The sequence below is a fragment of the Hetaerina americana genome, unplaced genomic scaffold, assembly GCF_022747635.1.
Source record: "Hetaerina americana unplaced genomic scaffold, ioHetAmer1.1.p SCAF_8, whole genome shotgun sequence".
Taxonomy (NCBI): Eukaryota; Metazoa; Arthropoda; class Insecta; order Odonata; family Calopterygidae; genus Hetaerina; species Hetaerina americana.
In genome coordinates this window covers 21,986,363-22,011,526 of record NW_027287427.1, presented here as the reverse complement: position 1 = coordinate 22,011,526, position 25,164 = coordinate 21,986,363, and the positions used below count along the sequence as shown (strand labels likewise).

Here is a 25,164-nt window from a genome sequence, read left to right as displayed (position 1 = left end):
ATATATATATTACATATATTGCTTCAAAATTTTATCTACTTCAATGAAATATTTCGTTTATTAAAAATGTCATTTTTAGGAGAACTATATATTTAATCCTTAACCATACTCAAAATCAATGTATAAGTTGTTAAATGATGTTTAATTCGTCACCAGTTCTTGTTAGATTCCATTTGTAGATTCTTAAGTATATTTTCCGTTTAAACTATGTTCGTATTCCAAACTTATAGGGAGTTTTTAGCCTTACTTTGGAATAAATGAACAAATTTTTATCTTAGATGTAGATGTAGTTTTATCTTAAGGGCAGAGCACCCTCTTGACATCTGGGCAAGGTTCTCTTATAAAGAAGACAGGCAAATTAATACCGATCAATGAGTCTAGCCTCAATAGATATGAAACCTTGCCAAATATCTCGAAGATGATATTTTACCGGTTAGATGGCTAAGTTTTTGTCAAAACTTAGTGCAAATTAATGCTTCTCGAAATGCAATTCAGGGTTGATTTAATTTTCCTACCATTGCTCGAGGTAGTGCTATGTTTTATCAGCATTCAAGTATAGCTCTCTCAATGCACGAAGAAACTATTTCATTAATGAAAAAATCAATTTCGCGATTTCAACTGAAATACATGTTTCATGGTTCCCTGAAAATATTTAAACAGGTTTTTAATTGCAAAGATAACTTAAAAATTATTCATCTGTAAACGGAAAATTATATTTTACATTTTCATAAAGACCAGAACTGATCATAAACATATTCTGCGTGTAAAATATCGCAATGTTTACATTAAAGATCTGTATTTTTGGCTTCTAGAGACTGAGTACGACATGTTTTAAAGAGTATTTCTCCTTAAATCACATTTTATTTCGGTTAATTTTTGCTTGTCATCATTTACTTCACCATATATGGTTTAATTGATGGCCTTTTCTCCTTGGCCAACCTCTTATTTTCTGTGACTTGATGTGTTTCCTTTATATTTTTTCGGATGTGTAATACCGGATATCAATATTTATCAATATCTACTCCGGAAAATCTTGTTTTAAATTTTTTCCCGTTTCAAACGTGCTTAAAAGGCAAGCAGTGTATATTTTTTAATGGCTACTTTTCAGCTTTGTAGAAATAAATGGTATTTTTCAATGATTTCATGTCCTTTTGTACAGGAAAATAATTGGTTTCACACGAACCTGGTACTGCAAGGGTACAGCTTGTCACATAATTGCTCTCTTCTGTATCATAACCTTAATATTAAATTTATTCTGACACAGTCTATGTCTCATTTCCTCGCTCTCTATACTCCATTGCCTAAATGGCAAAAAACAATCCCTGTTTAAAATTCTCCCTCAGTTTTATGAATAAATGTATCAGGTTCTTTTTTAATAAAACATTTACAGCCTTTATGCGCCTAAGCTAGTTAAAGGAAGAGTCGTCAAATGATTTCCTTCGTTATTGCTTCATTAGCTGATAAGCTAAATTTACGTCCCCTTTGACCGTCACCTGAATTGTCAAATTTGTCTAATAAATTGACGGCAAATATTATTCTTTCAAATTAATAGATGTACTTCCCGCCCTCAGTAAACACAGGTAATAACACCTTTTCAGTGTTTAATTTTTAATGCATTAAAACTGCATTACAACAGAACCCAAAAGAAATGAAATTGTGCAAACTAGTTATTACGTCTCTGTTTACTTTGTAAAGCATCCCTTTAAAATCGCATTCAAACTTTCTGACTTATGTTAACTGGATTGATTTTGAAGTTCAAACAGAATAAATGCTCCTTCGATATCACAGTGGAAATGACCAACAAAAATGCAATGCACACCCTGAAACCAGGGTACCAACGTACTTGGCCTTTGAAGATACGCGAGTCTACTCATCTAATATGTAGACCAAATGAGAGAATATTATTAGATGACAGAGGACACTTATTCTATGGGAAAACTAATCACGACTCAATATTAACTATGGGTTGGGTAAATTTCTGAAACTCGTAAACTTTCTCCCTCTTCCTCTGCAACCAGTCAGCTGATGCATTTCTCGCCTTGTTGAGGGCTCCGTTGAGCATATAATTGCAAAATTGTCGATATCCTGGTATTCTCATCATATAATTGAGAACCAGACGCTGCACGTAAAATAGTATCTTCTCCATCCACGTCATTCTCGACAGGAGGTTCGGAGAGGGGATATCCAACACCCAGAGCAGATAGGCCACTGACGACCCAAACGCATTCATCGGGACGTAATAGCCGACACCTTCCACCACGCATCTGAACATGTGCTCCCACTCTGGGGTCAGATCCCTGAGCCCAGGCTTCGTCCATTTCTCCATCACCGCACGGAGCCTCATCCTGGTCACCTCGAGGTCTCCCGATGAGCAGATATTGTAACGGTCCTTTATCCCCAAGAAATATCCTAAGCACCTCCAAAGGTGGACGTAACCCCTGAGTTCATCCTCAGTAGCATCGTAGGCTCCGAACTGCTGCGGGTACAGAACACACAGCCCCACAAAGCCTAACTGAGTCAAGGAGAGGTCAAGCTGATTGATGTATATGACCTCTCTGGACTTGCTACCATCTTTTGGTCCGAGAGAGGAAATTTCGGCAAAGGGACAGCTTGACTCATACGTCCTCAAGCCTCGGAGGTCTTTCTTCAACTCCTCGAGATAGGTGCACCAGATCCCCGTCTCTTTGCCTTCCAGCGTGATCTTCGACTTGAGATCGTCGCTGCTGCTCGCCTCGTTCATCCTCTTGAAAACGGAAGCGTGTTTGGCACGCACGGCGGCCATGTTTTTGTAGGCCTCGCTGTCCTCTTCGAATGTGTCGCTCTCGTACCAGGACACGATTCTCGTCACGGTGGAGAGATAGCGACGGAATGCCGTGTAGGGTGTTCCAGACTTTCCGGTGAAAATGAGGGGTTCCAAGCCCCCCCGGAAGGAGAAGAGGATGGCCAGGGAGAGAAGCTGAGAGAAGACGAGTCCGAAGAGGTATTTCGTGCCGAATTCTCGTCCCTTCCTCAGTAGTTCTGGGTCCATCCACGGAGGTCGTGAATTCATCGGGACTTCTGTGTCTAGGGGAACGCTGGCTCCCTCGAGTAGCAATCGTAGGTATTCATCGCCCTCGGTGTCGGCATTCTGTTTGCAGCCCTTCCCGTCCGTATTTCCGTTCCCTCTCGTGCCGTCTCCGCCGTCATTAATTCCATTCGAAGCCGCTTTCGTCGTTTCGTCACTTTTGCGCTGAAAACCCTCCGGTTGAATTTCTTTTTCCTCCTGAATTTCTTTATAACTTCCGTCCATTGATGCGTTCCAACAGTCAATCATATTTCACTGCGAGGAAAGACCTTTGCGAGACTTCCATAGGTTTCCTGTTCATCCGCTATTAAATGTTTTCGTTGATGAAGTAGCGTGAAATGTTCCACTTCTCTCGGCGGAAAATCGTATTTTCTGCCTTGTAATGTTCACTGGAAGTAAAAACGGAAGAAATGAGTAAATGTAATTAAAAGGAATATTGTTAAATTATTTATCGTAAATTAGATTTTCAATTCTTAAAATGCAATGTAAGTTAAACATTAATGTGCATTTCAGATAGATAACATTGAAGTGTTTTCAGTAATTATTTTCTTCCTTCACCCATATCATAAAATATTAATCTCTTTTTAAGTCTGGATATATTAACCATATGGTAGCATTCATATATTTGAACTGACGAAAGCATTATATTTTGCACTTAAGTTCAAAGGTCATTCATTTATGAAGAGTGAACACAATTTTAAATGGCCAATAAATATCGTCGCTCTCGAAGTTCGAGAAAGTTTTATGATTGCGATACAAACAAAAATACGGGTGATGGATGATGATAACTCACGACCATCATGACACTCATGCTTAGAAACAATAATGCTTTTATAATATCAAATATTGATTTGATTAAAGAACTATTTTCCTAGTAATATTTAAATAATATTATTATTTAGCTTTATACCTTACCTGAATTTATATTTTCATGCCAGGCTATTATCGACATCTCGAGAGTGCTATGCATTATTGTCTAGGGGTAAACAAGTTATATATAGGTATAGTTGGTATATTTAATGCATAGTACTTTTTAAAACTTTTTATCACCAACAAAGATTCCATCTCAGTCTTTTACAATGCTTCTAGTTTTTTATTTCTCTCGCCAAGGTATCAGTTGTCAAGTCAGTGTTTGTTTTTGTGGCATGTTTTCCTATGACAAATGGAAAGGGGATTCGCATATATATATATATATATATATATATATATATATATATATATATATATATATATGGAGACAGGAAAAATGGATGAAGGTCGTATTGCCTGGCAGTGGGATGTTGAAGACTGTAACAGAAGGGAGAATGTTAGGCAAACGAGGAAAGGGCAGAAACAGGATAGGGATGTTGGACGGGATGAAGGGAGGAAGGAAGTGCTCAGTGATGAAGAGGGACTCGATGCAGAGTAGGTTGCTGTATTGTGTTTTGTTAGGAGTCACAAAATATTTATTTGGTAGTTATGCCCATCCAAAACCTACCTTAACCGTTAATAAATAGATAAAGAACGTACTACGGCCGAGTGAATGGAATGAATATAAAACCCAAAGCCGTACTCTTAAGGGCACTAATAGCACTGTGCTTACAGTGTCTTCCTAGTTTGAGTGACGGGTCACTGGCGTCGGGTTTCCAACCCCGTAAACCCTGAGTGTGTGTGTGTTTGCGACTTGCGAGGGTCAATTTGTTTTGCAAATACCTGATCGAGGGAGTAATTGTTATAATTATTTATTTTATATTTCATTGGTCTGAATGACGGGTCACTGGCGTCGGGTTTCCACCCCGTAAACCCTGAGTGTGTGTGTGGTTGCGACTTGTGAAGGTCAATTTGTTCTGCAAATACCTGATCGAGGGAGTAATTGTTAGAACTATTTATTTTATATTTCATTTGTCTGAGTGACGGGTCACTGGCGTCGGGCTTCCCGCCCCGTAAACCCTGAGTGTTATGTGTTTGCGATTCACGACGGTCAATGTGCCTACATATAGTATACCGGAGTGAATGAGTGATTGCTATAACTTTCTCGCTCCCTGTAAACCCCCCTTCTTTATTATATGTGTCCTTAAGAGTACGGCTTTGGGTTTTATATTCATTCCACTCTACCTTAACCGGTAGCTTACTTAAAAAAACATAAAAAATACATAAGAACTTTTTTTTATCTTGAAGTGAACCTAAAAAGAAAACTACAATTTCTATTAAGCCATCAGCATATAAAACTTCCTCGGCAAATATCTCCGAAAACCAACTGTTCATTTAGCATATATTAGACTTCCGTCGTAAAAAGACACTTTCCGCATCTACTGTCCCCATCTACTGTTAAACTATCTCCGTCTATAAGTTTCGGACCCAAATCTGGGATAAGTTATTGCCATATAATTTGAAAAATAATATACTGCTACTACTGGCAGCTGCTGCCAAAATTATCTCATATTATTGATAAAAATGAAGCAAAGGATAAATTGAGCTTCGTAAGGCCTCTTTTTAGACTGAGCACTTGAAATAATATTTTCTTAAGCCGTAGAGGGCTTTTTGCATCACTGTAAAGTGAAAAAAGCGGGCAATATTGAGGTTGGCGGGGGAAAGTTAATCCCCCGCCAGTGATCAGGCATCAGGCAAGGAAATTAATCCTATTGCAAGAGCCCGAATTCGGGAACCGGGAATTGATACCTGCCGTCTTCAGATGGGATGCCAGTACGTTAGCCACCGCCCCATCCTGATGCCCAAGTATTTACTGACTGACTGACTTTTTCAAAGTACTGTTCTTTTTCCAGGCGAGGGAAAAACTTTCCGTGAACCATTTAGGTGACTGTATGTGTGCTTTCTCACGCTCTTCCTAAACTGGAAATGGTCTCCGCATAGTATTTCGCCTCTTGCTGGTGATTCTTATCGACGAATCCCGTCGGGGGTTCGCCCTTCCCGTCTCTCCACGCAAATCCCTCTCCAGCTACGGCGCAATTTGCCAACCTTGCGTTGGCAAGAGAACTTATTCCCCGACCTGTCCGCCAGTTATTTCACTTCTGTCGTCAACGCAATCCTTTCCTCATCTGGCGTACCCTCTAGTGCCTTGCGTAAGTCTTAACGACCCTTCAATCCCATCTTCACCATTCACTTCCATATTAAAATGATTCTAGAGTATAAAACAGTTTATTGCATTATAGATAAAAGTCCTATGAGATCAGAAGAAGGCATTAATTAAACTTGTATTAGTGCTCTCATTGCAGGTTATAGATCATTGCTGTCAAAATATAATACCTGCGTGTCATTTATGTGGCAAAACAATTCCCAAAATTGGACCCGAAAAAATCTGTTCGAGAAATATTGGTACAATTTTATTGCACCTGGAGATATACAGTTCATCGAATAAATGCTTCGATGCCACAAGAAGCCTATATGTAAAGGTTTGGTTCGTGGTTTGCTGAACAATTAAGCTTTCTGATGCAGAACACCGCTGTTTATGTCAAGAGACTGTGAAGATGCCACATGGGCCAGTGCGAAATGTGATATTACGAGCATGGTTTCATGCTACATTCAACAGATTCAGGCGAGATGTAGTGGTAGTTCGTCATTATGAGAAAAAAAATTGCACTTTTCCTTAAGTTTATTAGTAACACGCTACGCGTTTAGGTTCACAGAACCATCATCAGGTTTTGCTTTTAGGCTTTGTGCATACACTTTTATCTGCATACATGTTAGTCTACAAGCCAAAACTATGGTGTGATGTAGGGAGAGATTCCAAAACTTAATGTATGATAAAAAATATTATCACAGTAATATCTAATAGAGATGTTGTCTAGTTCAATCGATGGAAATAAGTCTCCTAACATAACGGCTTTACTTGTATTAGAGCAGTTTGAATAATATTTTTTAGATATTATTTTAATATTTTAGTACCCTAGGGGGTATGTCAGAGATTAAATACGGAACAGACTAATTTTGACCCAATAATGACCCTGTTGCGGTCGGACAATATTATTCTGATCCCTCATCGTTCTTGTAAAAAACGGTATCTTAAATCTATTAGTTCTACACTTAATATATCATTCATTATGGTTCAGTCGTTTTAATTCTTCTACTTATGTGATACAAGCGCTAAGTAATGGTTAAAATACAGTACGTATATATCAATTAGTGTAAAAACACTAGGCTACATTTTTTGCAAAATTATTTTCGTGGTGGCTTCAATGACATTTAGTCTTGTTGCAAAAAGTTCTTAGGCAAATGTCATTCAGGACCTTTAATGTAAAATAGTTGACCCTCTTAATATTCTATTCATGATCTCTCTTGCCGTCGCACGATAGGGTCAGAAATAATTAATTGACATTACCACAAAAGAGACCTACATCTATTTTGTCTGAGAGATTTAGTCTATAATAAAACCTTCGGTCTCTTGCTGATTGCCAACTGTGACGCAATGCCCTTATGATTATCTAGTCACCCTATTGAGCCATTCATAACATAATTCTAGCTCCGCTTCGCTGCACGTGATTGACGAGTAATTAGGGAATCGAATTGCCTTCATTAGCGCGGCGATCTACGAGGCTAGAACGAGCGAGAGCCACCGCCTCAGAGTGCATTAACTATTGCGGTGGAGATTTGAATTGCCCGAGTTGTCCCGCTATATGCTCCCCTCTATGTGACTCATCGCCAAAGAGTGCGGTGAAGAAAACACGTCGGACGCCTCTCGCTTCCATTTCACCTCAAGGTTTCGCGCACCGCGACCCGCGAGTGCCCTCACACACACAAAGACGCCCAAGGAAGACGAACTCAAGGTCGCCCGGTTTCGCTCCGCGCGAGATCACGTGCGCGGAATAGTTTCGCTTTCGCGCTGCCACTGCGTCAATCGTTGACCGTGGTCGGGAGTGGATCGATTCGCGCGGAATGCACACCGAACGTATCAGGGGGAGGGGAAGGGAGGAGGGGGGGACCGCCTTTCATGAACCCGCTGGACTTATTCACATCTCACCGGGGCATGCCTACCTCGATATTAAAAGTAATATCGCTATTGTATTGAAAGCGATACAAAATCCAATAAAGAAGAATGGCCATGACCGAAGACGGATGATTGCATCACTGGTAAGTTGATTCGCTAATAGAACATACATTTCTAGATTTTTTTTAAAAATGATGTTGCTCAACAATTCTATCCACTCACTTATAAACCTTGATGCTATTCGCAATGGAATCCGAGGTCAACCATCTCACGGCATTCATTAAAATGTGACCTCTGCGCACTTTTCCTCGAGTGCAAAATACTCAATTTCCATATTAAATAATTCGCAATAAGTTACCCATAACTTTTAAAAACTAGGTCGATGTCATGGATGATGAAATTTCCTATTTTTATGATCTTTTAGGACGTCACAGGGCAAAATTAATTTTTGATGGCTTGGATATTTATTGTTCATATACCACCTAAATATAAACAGAAACATTCTCTCGCATGAACACACAGCTCGAGGTGAAGTCTAACATTAAAATGACGGATTAAATAAAAATGTTTGAACAAATATGAACGTTCTTAAACTTGGTTCAGAATATCTTGTAATTTTCAGGTGAAATTTACGATTATTTTATTTTGAAATGATGAAACCTGTTCACCTTGCCTAAAGCAATCCAAAAATACCGCCATGGCTTTGACGCTATCGTGAAAATGTTGTGCACCCATTCTATTCGTGCGTTTATGAGCGGAAAAGAATGAGCATGGGGTTTGTTATGACTCTTTAGTGCAAGAACAAAAGCCCAATATATAATGTCTTACCACATCCACATTTACAATTCTAAGTTTACAATACGCGTGGTATAAAGCGCATATGAAATTATTTTTATCGGCAGTATTCTACGGTTCAAATCATTCTATCAAATTGAACTGCCACCAGCCAAGCGGCTAGTGGCGCTCGGCAGTTTATTTCAACGAATCAAAGATTTTTTAAAATTTTACTTCTCGAATATTGAGTCCCTCACGATGACCGATGGAGGGACACGCAATCAAAAACTATTATGGATGGTATTTAATCCTAAGTACAAAGTGTGAAATAAAAAATTCCTCGTTGCACCAATTTCTAAATAAAACCTAATCCAAATGATGTTAATTATCTTTCCTTTAACAAATTTCATGCAAATTTATCAATCTTTTCTCAAGAATCAAACCGCTCCATAGTCTGTCCAAGCACTCTATATTATTATACTACTCGAAGGAAATTTTCAACGATGATGAGGAAAGTGGATTGAATTGATTTGAATTTGGAATTTGCTGCTTCATGTATATAGGTCAGGTGGAGGATATATTATAAGGCCAGGATTAAATAAGGCAAATAGAGTGGGAAAAGGTGAACCGTCATCACTTATGACGAGAGATGTGACGCAATTCCCCACAAATTCAAGTTGACTCCTGACTTCATGCATGAAGAATCGAAAGGCTGAATTATAAATGTGTTCGGAAAATTTGAATTAGAACCACAGAGAAATAAAAGGGAAAAGTTTTGAATGGCATTATTCCTAAACTCATTTTTAAAATATTTTCCATTCGTGGCGTCTTACCTTTCATACCTTCCCTATTCCGATAACCAACTTGAATAATAAGCATCCTGCCATCTACACAAATTCCCCGCGAACCACCAAAAAGGTATGTGGTACCGGTAAAAAAAACCAAACTGGGTGGAAAGGGTTAATAAAGGAGAATGAGATGAGCGTGTTTGAGGGGTAAGGTAAAGGGAAAAAACATCCTTTTCGAATCCCTGGAACAACGTGCAAGGTGATTTATAATTTAATAAATGTGTTTGTTTAAAAAAATTGAGGAAAACAAATTTTTTAAAATCCAAATATGACCTAGTCTAAGTTACCTTGTGCAGTTTTACCCAATTTGTCAAATAATTAGAAGACATTACTAATAACCGTCTTGGTGTGATGTGTCCCCAAACAAGCAAACAAATTAATTTTCAGATTAAATATTATTAGGATTAATATGAACGCTAAAGGCGAAAAAAACTGATGTATTCTTCATTATATTTGGCATTGTGATGTGAGTACAATAGGTCATGGGGTACAGCAAAGATTTAAGTAATGAAAAGTATTAATGAATAAGGTAGTATACATGCGGAACTATAGGTCAACAGCGGTGAAACAAAAGCGTAGATTTGTAAAGCAACGATTCCAACTTTGATTGAAAGGACGATTGTCATGTCGCCAAAGATAAGTGAACAATTTGACAATGATTTCTTTGACGTGGATGAAGGTGTCTGACAAAGAGACAGGACGAAGGAAAGGATGTATCACAAAACCATCAGGGCGAATTGAATTAAAAGGAGTTAGAGAAAGAGACAAACATTAAATATCCTCCAGCAACACTTACGCCAGATTTTACAATGGCTCGTTTAATCCAATCGTTATTTAATGTGAAGGCTAACTTAATGTGGTGATTAGTGACAAATCTGATTTTATAAATAAATAAGACTGCTGATTAGTGAATACGAATATTGAAAGAAGAGTAGCATCACAATTGCAACACTTTTTAACAATAGTAATCTGCCAGTTACTGAAATATTTAAAGGTCGGTTTTGAACTAAACTAGTGAGCATATAACTGATTTTGGCTTTAACCGGATTGGTAAGGTAACCTCCAGTTTAACGAAATATTATAAAACGTGGTCAAAGTAAATTATAACCGTATAAGAAAGCTATTTTCGACAGACGTTGAAAGACTGAACTGAAGAAATGGGCGCAAAGTGAATAGCCCAAAGTTTTCTCCTTTTATCGAAAACTTCCCGAATGAGTCCCGATTTGGTGGAGGCCAGGAAGGTATTTGATTCCACGGCGATTCCCCTCCGGACGAGCAGTGGAAAATACGTAAAGTTTCCGTTCACGCGATAATACGCTGGCCACGTGGTGGTAGCATCACTAAAACATGCAACTCGGTTCACTTCGGTTGGGAAAGGGGAACGCAAACTCTTTCCTCTCCTTCGATAAATCACAACTAAATGTTTTTTGAAACCGGTGCTAAGGATCTCCCTTGTCTTTCTGCATGCCCATATATTTTGTCCCTTTATCAAAATGTCAAATTTTGTCAAATGGTACTCATTCAGGGAATAGAGTACAAGCATACAAATCGCGAACGGTTCATTTTCCGTAACCCTGCAACACAAAAGCATTAGGAGAACATATTTATTTTTAATTTACATAGTACCCTGCGGGCCTCCACTAGAGTGCATGGCAGGGAGTGATTACGAACAGCAGTGGGTCAGGGGGGAAATATTACCTTTGACTTACTTGTCAAGTAGCACGGTCATCAATAGCCTTATCAACAGCAGCACAATAGAGCATTTTCTTGCATCGATGAGAATCCTTTAATACCTTCCTGATTTTTCCGGTCATTTTACAAGCGATTCTGATTGGTCGTCAATTTCAGTGTTTGAAATAGCAAGACGACACCGCCGACATCCGTCCAGTGACGCATTACCACCGTGGGGGCACTTTTCAAATGGTCCTTGGTGAGGGCAACAACAAATTATTTTATTCATTCACGCGTAAAAAACACGTATTCAATGCACGGGTGCACACTTGCGTAGTTTCTATGGCGAAAATCATGGAATTAAAATTCGAATTTTTTCAAAATTCAACTTATTCACCAGGTTTGGTGTCTTTTTTACATCCAAACTTGTAAAAATGTCTCGACGGAAAACGATTCACGTCGAACGAGGTCATCGTGAGGTCAACACAGAAGCCTATTTTGAGGAACTTCCGAAATCCTTATTTTTGGACGGCTTAAAAAAAGTTGTAGTATAACTCAGAATAATTTTAAACCTCTGAAGTTGGCAATTTTCCATCCCATATTACGACAGTATTTATTCTGATAAAAAGAATCCAAGACTAAGCCAAGAAATAAACAGAGATAGGCTGTTTGTGATAATTAAAATACTGGGCTAAAAAATAAACAGACAAGGTTGTTATGATAAATAAAATAAGTCCTACTGCGATAGTGAAGCGCTTTTGTTCACTTGCTCGAGGCTCCCGATACTGACAGTGAGAGTTGGGAAAACATTTTTGATTTAACTCCCAGTTTTCCAGGAAGCAATAACTTGTTGCTCATGGGACACACAAGTCCCAACCCACGCCGTCGAAGCGAGGTTTCCCATTCTTCGTCCTCGAACTCATGCTGGATTGGGAAATCGCTGTAAGTAAATTGCTTATTAACTAAGAATATTGCCATTTCTCTGCTCGTTTTTCATGACAAATGACAACAAAATCCACGAGGTACGCAATGCATTTTCACGCAATATGGTATCCGCCCAAACAAATTCACCGTCGAATTACGGCCGTTGACGCTGATATGATGATCACTAATGAATCATCAGAAAGGCGTTTGGTTGGATAGTTAAATGTTCGGAGAAATAATGAGTGTGTTGCAAAACAGGCCCCCACTTCTCAAAACTACAATTCGATTTACAAGCCCCCCGAATAATCTGAATCTGAGTATTTAATGTATTTAATCTAGTATGACATAAATCTTTCGAAAAATAACCGAGATATCGCGGATCGAGATGGTGCGGTGGCTATTGTACTGGCTTCCCACCCAGAGGGTCCGGGTTCAAATCCCGGCGGTGTTGAATATTTTTCAGAGGTATCTCGATCCCTACTTGAGGTGCTTTGTGGAGGGCACTTTTGAGTGAGTACGCCTTCCGTCGGATGGGACGTTAAGCTGCGGACCCCTTGGCATCTTTCGTTAAGAGTAGGGGCTAATGCCAACGCCGGGTTTCTCTCCACCCTTCATCCTTTCCTATCCAACCCCTTTGGCGCAAATGACCTCCGCTGTCGGTCGCCTCCCCTAAATACCTACTACTACCGAGATATCTGGAAAAATGAAGCGTTAGAGTCAGACAGCGAAATGAGGCTTAACGCACACACCCTTGTATTTTTTTATCGTCCTTTTCCACGTCTCTCTTGATCATTTAATAATATCTGTATTTTATTGTTTTGATTGTCTTTGAGAGAACATGACCAAAACGCTAGGTTAGGGGACCTACGGAGGCTAGGTCCGAGGGGACTACTGTCGGGCGGATGGATGGAGAAAAAGAGATAAGAGTTCCTACAACGAAGGGACTGGTAAACACGTGAAGGTTGGGGAATAAACGTCACGGAAACTTCCATTGTATGGCGTGAAAGAGGCGATGGGGAGTGAAGTATTGTCTCTTGTCTCACAGTGGAAGTTGAAGAGCGGGCGAGAGATAAAACACGCGACAAACCACCCAAGAAAAAGAGTTGGGCAGAGGAATTACACGGGAAATTACAATTCTCCTGTTTATATTTAATGTATTCTAATGTTTTGCGTCCGTCACGCTTGTGCCAACCAATTACACACACACAAACATGTTTATTGAAATAATTACATTTGAAGAATTCAAATGTGATTGAAACCCCAACGCATATGCGTGAACATTTTCAGTGCGATTCTAGGTGATATACTAGGTTAATATACTTGTAGATGATTTAGCATTAGAGCAATCAAATGTATATTCTGCGTATATTATGCATTTTATTGACAATAATGTAATAATTATTAGTATCCTCATAACCATGCGTTCATATTTATTTCGTCACATATTTCAGCTAGTCCTCGGAGCGAAATGAGAAGAAATACTTAAGAATATCCCGTTCTCCTTTTATTTTTTCACTTTTAAAGTATGAAATTCGCCATTTACAAACTAGAATTTACAAAAAAAATGCAAGTTATATGCCCTGGCCGTGAGCTGCTGCTTCGACTATAATATTTACTTTTCCACCATGGAAGCAATGATGATTCATTATTGATTTTATATCGAGGCGGCTCAGCTCCTGCTCGCATATTACGTAACTTAGATGTGATGGTCATGATATACGAGGGCATGATTAAGTGACCCCAGGAAAGTTTTTAAATGGCAAAAAAAAACAATTCTATTCGCGGTTAAATAGAAATATCGTGTGTCGCGATGCTATGACAGCATAATGATACATTCCCATGCGCAACTTCTCACCCGAGAAGGTCAAGTCTTAGAGACGCACGGAGCACGCATTCGCGGCGATTAAGATCAATGTTTCCTCCTCACGTTTACCGCCATTGTCATGACCTTAGGGGTGCAATGGCGACTGGTGCTTTTACTTCTCGCAAAGAGTTTCGCAACCCCACTGGAGTTCACAAGATAATTACAGACACTGGAGGGTAATATTTCACGAAATATGTTGAAAATATTCCCTTACTTTCCTCAGGAGCCAAATGGCCAAATATTCAGTTTTTTTCATTCCCATGATGAATTAATTCATCAAATTATGCCTTTAAACATACAGAGAACCCTAACGACTTCGGGAGTCCCGAATCCCGCCGAGAAATTTCGCCTTCCATCCCATCCCGCGATCTGCCGGCTAACCTCTGTTCGCCGATGGCGTTGTTCGTCCGCCCTCCCTCCCTTCCTCAGCATTTCCTTCTGTCCTCGCTCCCACTCGTGGCCAGATCCAATTACTTTCACTCTCACCCCCGCCCACGAAGCCCCAAGACAAAGGGCAGAAACGCGACACGGTCGCCCTCCGCCCTTTATCCTCCCGAGCCCTCACCTGAGTTACATGGAGCCTGTTCCGAATCAACCGAAAGGGGCGGGTCATCCCTCAAAGATGGTTTACAATCACTCACAAAATATTGCGGCACACCCGGTAATTAGTGTTTATTCGTTCCGACCAACTATCTCGTCGTAATCTCAGCAAATAAAAATCTAGTACATGGAATATACCATATTTCCTGGCGCATTGACAAAAATAATGAAAAAGTCGTCCCCAAAGTGACAAACACCGCGCGATTTAATAGGCGCCCCTGATTGGAGGAGACGGAAAAAATAAGCGTGCGGGATCTTAAGCCACAATACCACTGCACGTTGACGAAACGAGGAAAATCATTTGAGGAAGGTCCATTAAAAAACGAAATTATGCGACCATGCTGCTCCCTCACTTCGTCCCTTGTCGGGTTAAACAACATCAAAAGATGCTGATTTCAAGGTTCAGTAACGAAAATTACCCAATTTCATGAATGCCTTTCATATACATGCACACTGCTTTCGCCTCTATCGTATTAATCTACATCTACATAATACCCCGCAAGCCGCCGCAAGGGCGTGTGGCGGGGGGTGTTAGGTCACCAACCGTAAAAAGGAACAATACCACATGCAAAAAAACAACACGGAAAATTACACCCACAGCAGCGCACACACTCATGCAAAAATCCCTTCATCCAACACTCATGCAAACACATATACCGCAAAACAACAAAAAACTGCACCCCAGGATGCAGCACGAAAGCCATCCTACAACACGCAAGCTAGGACACAACAAGCAAGAATGTGAAACATCACTACCACATAAACATGCACCACAAAACACTCTACCCCCCAAAGAGTCTGTAAAAGGCAGGGAATGCGACCCAACGTTGCAGGTAGCAGGCATTTCCCCGTTTTTAATACGTTGTTTCGTGTATTTTCTTCTGTTACTAAGACAAATAACCTGAAGAAACAGCTTTGCAAGCGGGATTAGTCGATAGAAACCTGTTCAAATCATACTTTATTTGGAAATTTACCTGTAGGACAATAAATATCCTTCAAATTAAAAAATAAGACTCCTAATAGCCCACGTCTTGAGAGCCTACTCGATCACATACATTCTTAACTTCCTGGCTACCCCTTCCCATCAACCTCCCCAACCTTCTCTCTGTTGATTAAACTCCTTTCTTACTGTCACAACTGGCATTGCCTTAACCATGAATCATTTACATATAATTTAAACCAAGAAGTGAGATAGCGCTAGCAAAAAACACGGTGAAACACACACAAGTAAAACACGTATTCCAAATTGTCGGTCGTCAACCCACCTCTCCCTTGAGGAAGGTGGTTTGGCCACCGAAAATTCGGAATACATGTGAGTTTCATTTGAGTGTGTTTCTCTGGGTTTTTGTTCGCTAGCGCCATCTCGCTTCTTGGTTTACATTATTATCCACATCCGTGAGACTTTCCTTCAAGATACGAGCGAATGTACACGCATATATATATATATATATATATATATATATATATATATATATATATATATATATATATAGTACAATACACAGTAACACATAATATAGAAACACAAAAAAAGGAGAACACTCACACGTATTTTCTTGATATTTCGACGGAAACAATCCGTCTTCCTCTGAAGATATAGAAGTAATGACTGCTGGAATTGTTGAGGTGAGGGGTGCGAGAGAAAGGGAAGGGAGCCAGGGGAAGGGGAGAACGGGAGGCGAAGGAGGGGTGAAAGGAATGGTTGGGGAGAGGAAAGGGAGAGGGAAGGGGTGGAAGTAACAATTTTAGGCCACTCCCATCAGTGAACGACATTGAGGCCCGGATGCTGATAGGCCATACAGATGTAAATGAATGCCAAGGAAAGGGATAAGGAAAAGGGATAGGAACACACATAAAGGACGAACACAGGATAGGTGGGGAAGGCAGAATCAAGCAGACCACGAGAGGAAAAATATTTCCTAGACCGGGATATGAACTCCGGATCTTTCCACTTGCCGGGCGGAGGCTCTGAACCACTTGAGCTATCCAGGAAACGTAATTTACACTGAGATCTGCGATGCTTTATGCAACCAAGTGCCCCGATTATTTGGCCAAGAGATGGCGTTAGGGAGCTGTTTCACCCACCAAAGGAGAAATAGACAAGACACACAGAGGAAGGGATAGTAGTAAAGGAATCATACATCATCATAAAGGATAAGAAGAGTGCGTTTCGTGGAACGCATAGCCAGGAGAAGAGACGAACCACATTGGCCTAATACACATTCAAACACGAAATCCCGTCAAACGGCGAATATATACTCATTTATATAGAAACAGATATAAGGATGATATGTATATATATATATATATATATATATATATATATATATATATATATATATACATACAGGTATATACACACATACATATGCATACATATGTATTTATGTAAATATTCATTCATATGGAAAAAGATATAAGGAAAAAGGATAGGAACACACATATGTGTTCCTATCCCTTTTCCTTATATCTATTTCCATGTGAATGAATATTTGTTCGCCATATGGCGGGATTTCGTCTTTATATATATATATATATATATTTATATATATATATATATATATATATATATATATATATATATATATATAGAGAGAGAGAGAGAGCTCATTCTTATTGACCGCTTCTATCCCTTTTCCCTGTATCTATATCCGTATGAATATGTTCTCACCGCCGAGGCGTTCAGCCTTAAATGGTCATTAACTTTCTTCTTTGATCCATATACTACCAGCAATTTTTAGTCTTCTGCTCAAGGTAATTTCAAACGTTCATGCTGCATGAATGCCTATTTTATGCACTTCCCAACATTTTCCTAACATTCTCCCGGCTAACACGCCTGTCATAAACGCAGTATCTATTAGTATATTCTCCATCCACTTTTTGATGACTTTTTCATGCATGTAATACATCCAATCTAGGAGTATGAGGATCTCCACGTGGCATCCCGACAACCACTCCGGGCACGTGGTGAAGGACGTCAGGGCGTTGTCGGTCCGAGCCCGGAAACACGGGGATGAGCTGGGCTCCAATTGATTCACGCAAAGCCGCCCACAATCGACGTCTCGGTGGAAATAAATGCATTTACATTCAAGTAGGATTCTTCTGCGTAAGCCTTTATCGCGCATTTATGGACAATATAAATTTTTTGGTGCTTCTACTTGCGTATTTTTCAAATATTACAGTTTGTCATTTTGTGAACTTTGGAAAAGGAAACAAATTTCTATACTCAAGGGAAGTCCCAATATTAGGATCCATTTGCATAAATGCCTGATAACGAAGCTAATTATAATATTAGCTAATTATTTTCTCTTGAAGATTTTATGATCACTAATAAGTGGATGGCATTAACTGTACCTCTTTAATCCCGAGCGTGACTACCATTATAGTATATGGTGTTGAAAGGAATTCATATATTCAATTAAACTAGAATGAGTGAGTATATATGGTTAAATAATCATAAAGGTAATTATTTCTCAAGTCCTATGGCCTTATTTTTACAAAATAAGGCCATAGGACCGAGTTATTCATATTCGAGTTATTCATATTCGAGTTATTCATATTCGAGTTATGAATCACTATTGTCGCACATTTGTTAAATAAGGCGAAAAATAAAATAGAAATCAACCGTGGTCGAATAAATTGCCCCCGGATTGTAAGCCGTTTTGAAAAAATGCCATTAATTTGAATTATAATTAAACCCTAATCGTATTTTTTGTTGTTGTTCTAGTTGCGTTACACTTCTTCCAGAAATAACTCGATTTCTGGTTCCAATCATCAGCTTTTCTTCCATAGGAACGTCCTGAGAAGTACGTTGTAATTATAAACTATATGTAAACTCGCAGAGGGTAGAGTTCAACCAATACTAAAACCAACGGCGTGTTAAATCCACAAATCAGGGTAGATGGATCATTTCCCTGTACTGGTTATGGTTTCTCAAGAAGATCTGGTACCCGAGAAATGACACAGCTCGGTAAAGCTGAGCTTTCTAGAGAGAATTGCCAAGGAATCGAACCCGAGCCCTACGGTCAGTGGTCATACGCTCTACTACTTGAAATTAGTTCGGAGGTGAGCAAAATTCCTCGAAGGCATTTAAATTTATTCAATTTGGTACATTCCCATTATACGTGCTCGGCTATCAGTCACCGTTCAATTCAACGAACATTCCAGCCTGTACTTAGACGCATGTTTCTCACTATAATTTAAAGTGAACCATAATCACTGCTTGGTTTCATGCTTTCGCAAGTTACACATAAAATTTTAATTTTCAAAAAAAAAGCGGCTGGATTAGGGTCGCCAGGGCCCGTCGCACGCATTACTATTGCCAGCGATTTTTACCCTTGAGAACATTCATTCTGTGTTTTAGTGTAGAGGTGTAGGAGGTATACACCTATAAAATTTATTCATGAATTAAGAGGAAGATTCAAACTATTTTAATTTATAGTTTGGTTGTTATAACTTATTGCTCTTTTAGGATGCTAGGAATCTGGTCCCCGCTAATTTATAGATGCCGGAGTCAATTGGAACCTTCCCAAATTAGTTCAAGAAGTATCAGAGGTAAATGTTTTTGCCCTTGAAATTTTTCAAAGAAAGAATAGGAAATTGATTCGGTCGATTTTCGGACTTACAAAGTGAATAGCGATTGAGAAATGGATTACATGTCTCCGAAAGCGCTTAATTAACATCAAAATTGAATCAAACACTCAATACTAAATAGAGATTTTAAAAGATGGTTTTGGTTGTAAGCCATCATGCATTCGTCTATGACCTGTACTTTATTCCTGGGATATAACAAAATGAAATCAATAGTTGCTAATTTCAATGATTAATTTTATCTCATTAAAAATTTTTAAACGATCGCAAAACACTCATTATTTACTGAATATGTTCGTATTGGTCCATATTTATTACTGCCGTATAAATACTAAATATAATACTACATATATCATAGATAGAATTCAATAATTAATCGAATATCGCATCAAAAAGAGTTTAATGAGGGGAAGATAAAGGAATAACCAAAGGCATAACCTTTTGGGCACTGTGCGGTGAAAATGGAGGGATTCATCGTAAATATTTTTATAAAACTTCAAGTGTGGAAAGATTAAATTTAATAAGCACTCTCCCCGGTTTATGATCAAAAGTACCTTTGAGAGTCGCACGCACACGTACAGTCAGTGTTTTAAGAATATATTGACCCGGTAGCACTGATCCGTCAGTCACTTGGGAAAGAAACGAGGACACAAGCTATCAGTTCTCCATTCCAATTTCTTCTGATTCCAGTAAAGCCAAGCGAAGGAGTTTAAATGAAAATGAAAAGGACTTTCGACGCATAGGATCGTGGCAACGCCAAAAAGCGGTGGAAGACTGAAAATAGCTGCAGCAGAGCTCGGGTGTGAGAATCATGATTCCGATTGAACAGAGTCCTTCGATTTTCTTTCATAAAATCAATTCGACTGAAGTTTCCGGCGGCGGATGAAAACTCTTTTGTTAACATTTGCCATTCTGAGTAGTTTTTTCAAAATCAGTCCAATCAGGCTTTTCAGGGAGTCATAATCTTGGTAATGATTGAAGAGAGAAAAATAATACGACATCTCAAACTCTTGCTATCGCGAAGACACCCTCTCCTTTTTCCCTCTCTGGAATAAGAAGACAGTCTATAATTTTTAGAAATTAAATCATCTAGCAATAGCATAGGTGGAATCGGATAACTTGGGATTTGCAAAAGTAAATCTGAATTAATTTTCCAAAGTAGCATTTACATTAACAAGGATGAATATCATGGTCATTGACATATTTTCCGACTAATTGAACACGCAAAACGGTGATTAGTACTTCCTTGTCAACGACCTAAGTAGCTCATAATCCGTAAATCAGAAACAGAATTGATTAAATGGTATGTACAAATACTATAAAGGAAGAAAGAGATTGAAAATAACAGGTTGGCTCGAAGAAATGCCACAAACCAATCCCGAGGATTGATAATCCATAGTGACAGCACACAATAGATTCACGAAATCGACAATGCGCGGCCGCGGGCACAAAACAGAAGTCAATAGTTTACCAAGGTCACGTCAGGATACAAATATCGATCCAAATCCAAATATGATGCACACGGTTAACTTTTAAGCCACTGAATATCCCAGGAAGGATCGCGAGACGGATTTGCGTCAGAATTGTCAGCCGACTCCTCGTTAAAGGCGCAGACAGTGTAATTTAATGATAAAAATGCTTCCTCTTGTCAACTCTCAGCTCGATAGAATCGAAGTATGTCGGTCGAACTAATATCCCGATGATGCAAGCCCGGTGCATGACCACCCTGACACTCGGTGAGAGGGCTTACCTGTCGGTGCACTGTGGGCGGCAGCTGTCTACCTCCGACTCACTCCGGAGACACTCGTGCGACTGAACGACGAGGCGAAGTCGCCGTGGGGGAGGGGGGGGGGAGAGCGTTGCGCCCCCTGTCCCCACCACCCGCACCCCTCTCTCTCCCATCCCACCACCTCCCAACACCCTCCCTCGATGCAAGCCTTATCTCGTTCGTAAAAGTGTCGGTGGGGGGAGGTGGGGGGGGAGAAGGGGTTCAACTTCATTCGGAAGCTTCTACACCCACGACAATGGCGGTTCGACCTGGCACGTTTTTTTGGAGCTGCTCTAAATTCAATGAACTGATTAAACCTAAAGCCCGTCTCCCCTTGCCTAAGAGACGTTTCTTCAATTCACCAGTTCATCCTGAATAATCCTCTTCTCGTATCCTGTCCAGCCATTTCTTATCCTCGTTCACAACATCTAAACATCCAGCCTACGTTCACCCTCTTTGCACGGGGGCCAAGTTACTCTAACTTACAAAGTGGGATCCTAACCCAACGAGTCCCACCTCTTTGCAATATGCGTCTTATGGCGAAGGCACAACTCTGCCCCTGGGAAGTTTTCACCGCGTTGAATGTTGCCAACAAAACAATCTACACGATGGAAACTTCCCTGGAGCACAGTGGTGCTCCCACCAACTAGACTGCGGACTCAATAAGTCACCAAATCCCCAAAATCTATGACTCACTTCCCCCATAAAACCAATTCACACCCGCACCAATCCACCAAAATATCGGGCCCAATCTAATTATCAATCACTTACTGCGCTTTTTTCATATTCTGAATGTATCATGAACTAAATTTCAAAGTGAATGTAAGGATCTGTCAGTATCTTGCAAGCAGTGTCATTGCATAAGGAACTGTATTTACCTGTAAGAGCAACATCAATAACTACCTCTTTAATAGGGGTAAAATCTGATAGCTGATAAATGTTATTATTGTTCAACCAGGTCACGCCAACAAATTAATGTTGTGCCAAATTTTCCAATACGTACCGTTAATCTTTCAGGTTGTTTTTTTCCTTCGATTTCCGCCTCCCAAAGTTTAAAGAAGCAGTTGTTACCATGATGTCCGCCCCCCATTATAAGAATCCCCGAACTAGACGCCGCTCAAGCATTCAGAATAATTATTTCCTTAATGTCGTAGCTCTTTCTGGGTTATCTTAATAGCATGAGGCAGTTGGCCACAGCTCTTTTTCAGGTTAATATAACGCTCGTCTCACAATCCTTCCGAACGCCGTTTTCCGTTGCCAAGTGATCCATTTCAGCAGTCCATCCAGTTCTGGATGAGTGCATACTTCATCGCACCACAGAAAGTGAAGAGCAACCTCGCATTAGGGGAGATGACATTAGAAATGGGTGCGATTCCTGAGATAACTACAGTGAACTAATATTGACATAATAAATCGAAATAAAGAGCGCGAAGGTAGTTGGTGTACTTAATTAAAGTCGTCTCTAGCCTTTAAAATAGGGCTCCTCTTTATCATATTAGTGAATTGCTCAGCCACTTTTAAAATAAAAAATTATAATATTGAGAGTAAATCGACGCTAATGGTTTGCAAGCTGGATCAAAGGAAACGAAATTGAATCGCAGTGGGAGATAAACCTCTATTTTTAAACATCTTGGAGAGCATTAAATCATGAAAATATAATGGTTAAATTTTATGTCTCTTTAAACCTTTTTAAATAGTTTTTTTAAATAGTCTTCTCACTACCAGACTTGCCCCTTTGAGTGATCTTTCATGAGGGTTTTGGTCATTTCGTGGGTCTTCAGAGTGTTTGTACGCACTAGCAAGAAAGGAAACACAAACTAGTAAAGAGGACGGAATGCAAGAAAACCTATTCAATAATTTAAAATTGAATTAGAATTAAAAAGCACTATCCCGGAAATGGCAAATGCATTCAGTTAAAAACAGAAATGTTTGATTGGAATCCGGTTTCTGAAAGTTTGGCCAATAAATTTGATAGCATGAGGTCATTAAACAGTTGCCGCCTTGCAGAAAGTTATAGGTGTTACAAAACTGGTTGTGGTATCACAGCTATGGTTCTGCTGATTACACCGAAGTCGCCTTCGCGCACCCGGATCCTGCCCATTTCCTTAATTGGTGATTATGTCAATAAATGGTTGAAATTTTAGTATGATCAAAAGAATCTATACATCGAAACTGGTTATGGTTTAAGCAGGTCATCCATTAATCTGTGTAACGATAACCTAGTTTCATGCAAAACTACTCGGTAAATGGAAGCATGAGGGCAATATCACGCAAAGCAAAGACTAAAACTTCAGCATTTCATTCGTAGAAAGTAAATTATGAAGGCATAATTAAAAGTATTGGAAGTTGAGACAAAATTGTTTTACATGATATTGATCCATATTTTGCCCTAGGTCAACATCAATTGCGACAGCAACTGACCTTAAGGCCCTAATCTTAGATTAAAGTAAGTGATTAACCTTAATTTTGGTCGCATAATGTTACAATAGTTCTGCCGTAGAAAGGAAACACAACGGAAAAAAGTACCGCTAGAACAATTTCTCTACTGACACGAGGTTCAAAAGTGTCCATTAATGCAGTAAAGAACTGATCCAAAGAAAAACAACATATCTCCGTAGCTGTTTTCATACCGCAACGGCTTAATAATTAAGTGAAGTAAAAGTTGAGGGAGACTGATCTATAACGGAGGACAAAAATAATGAATATAAACAGACTAAATCAAGAGAGAGGCAAGGCAATAAAATTAAATCATGGGTAATACACTGGCAGAGCAGCATAACTGATCGTTTTTGTTAGCCTCGCATTTGTGGCTTACCTTGGTCAACATTCACACCAAAGGTGGTCACCTTGACCGACTAGCATCTAAGGCAGGAGTGCGATCTTCTTCGTGCTCCCGCAAAAACTCTACTTTTCCGTGGGGAGCGCCGTTCCTCACGCCGACACATAAACGCAGGAAAACAATTACGCGTCGAATACTACGTCACGGATTAAGAATTCCAAATGAAAAAACAAAAAGGCCAGTCCACGACATTATATTACGTAAACATCCCTCCCGCCATTAATCACATATGAATTCACAATTTAGATCAACAAAACGTGTAAAATGGAATATGAGCAAAAACAATAAATGAACTTGAAATATGAAAATTTTAGATCTTGTTTTGATATTAAGTTAACCACATTTTGAACAATAGTGTCCATCGCTGTTTTGAATTCAACCACTCCCACTACCCAAGTTTTGTATTGGAAAGGAAAGTGACCTTCAATTTCCACTGAAATGATTAGATCTGGCGATCCTTTATCGAAACGAGTCCGCCAACTTTGATATTGGCCTCATCTTTCATCCAATTATTTCTCTGGTGCAGAGCATGCAAATATTCCCATGACCACTGCCGCCAAAAGTGGCGTGGTATTTCATTTATTGAATGAAAACGCTTGGAAAGTGGTATCAGCTCCTCATGTAACGGAGCAGGCAAAGCCTGTATACGAGGTCCAACATGTAAACATGTAGGTATACGAGGCCCAACATGTAGGTCCAAGAATTAAAAAATGAACGTGTAAATAAATTAAAGAAATGTCAAGCAATTGTTTCCGTGATGCGTCTATATAAAGAGCCACTTTAGAGTGTGAATTTAGTATAGCTTCAATTTGATACAATTTGGCAGTCGACTCTTCCAATATCAGCTCTTGTCCACGGACTGCTCTTAATAAGGTGAAATTTCACCGATTGGATGCCGGCTTCACAAATTTCATCTAAAGAGAGGGCGACGGGAGGAATAAATCGCCTCTCTATTAAGTACTGAGTGTTGAGAAACGCTAGAGTTTCGTAATGAGGGGTGGATCTAATTAATCTGTGCCGATTGGTTAATACAGGGTCGCACCCAAAAGTGGTAGGACTGATTTTTTTACAAGAATTTTATTGACGATATACTTACATCGACTTAATAATCTTCAAAGTATGCTCCTAGAGCTGCTACACACTTAGTATAACGTTGCTCCCATTCCCCGTACGCCCGCTGGAAATTTTCTTTGGGGATGCCGTTGATGACCCTCGTCGAAGCCTCTTGAACGGCCTTTATGGAGTCAAAACGTCGTCCCTTGAGCTGTCTTTTCATCAGGGGGAAGAAGAAGTAGTCCGGT

The 25,164-nt window shown here is 39.6% G+C and overlaps 1 protein-coding gene across 3 annotated transcripts; it reads right to left on the bottom strand.

Moving 5' to 3' along the window:
• On the bottom strand, positions 1–23,883 carry LOC139697772 (uncharacterized). Of its 3 annotated transcripts, none has more exons than XM_071596615.1 (2): positions 23,840–23,883; positions 1–3,453 (listed from the first exon to the last, which is right to left on the bottom strand). In XM_071596615.1, the coding sequence occupies exon 2, from the start codon at positions 3,311–3,313 to the stop codon at positions 1,943–1,945; it is 1,371 nt and encodes a 456-aa protein (XP_071452716.1). In that variant the 5' UTR covers positions 3,314–3,453; positions 23,840–23,883; the 3' UTR covers positions 1–1,942. The 3 variants fall into 3 exon arrangements, with proteins under 3 accessions (XP_071452716.1, XP_071452714.1, XP_071452715.1); XM_071596613.1 differs by lacking the exon at positions 23,840–23,883 and adding an exon at positions 21,007–21,077; XM_071596614.1 differs by lacking the exon at positions 23,840–23,883 and adding an exon at positions 16,213–16,257.
• Positions 23,884–25,164: the final 1,281 nt, after the last annotated feature.

Coding starts and splice junctions, on each gene's coding strand:
- LOC139697772 (XM_071596615.1), bottom strand. CDS start 3,313: ATGATTGACTGTTGGAACGCATCAATGGACGGAAGTTATAAAGAAATT.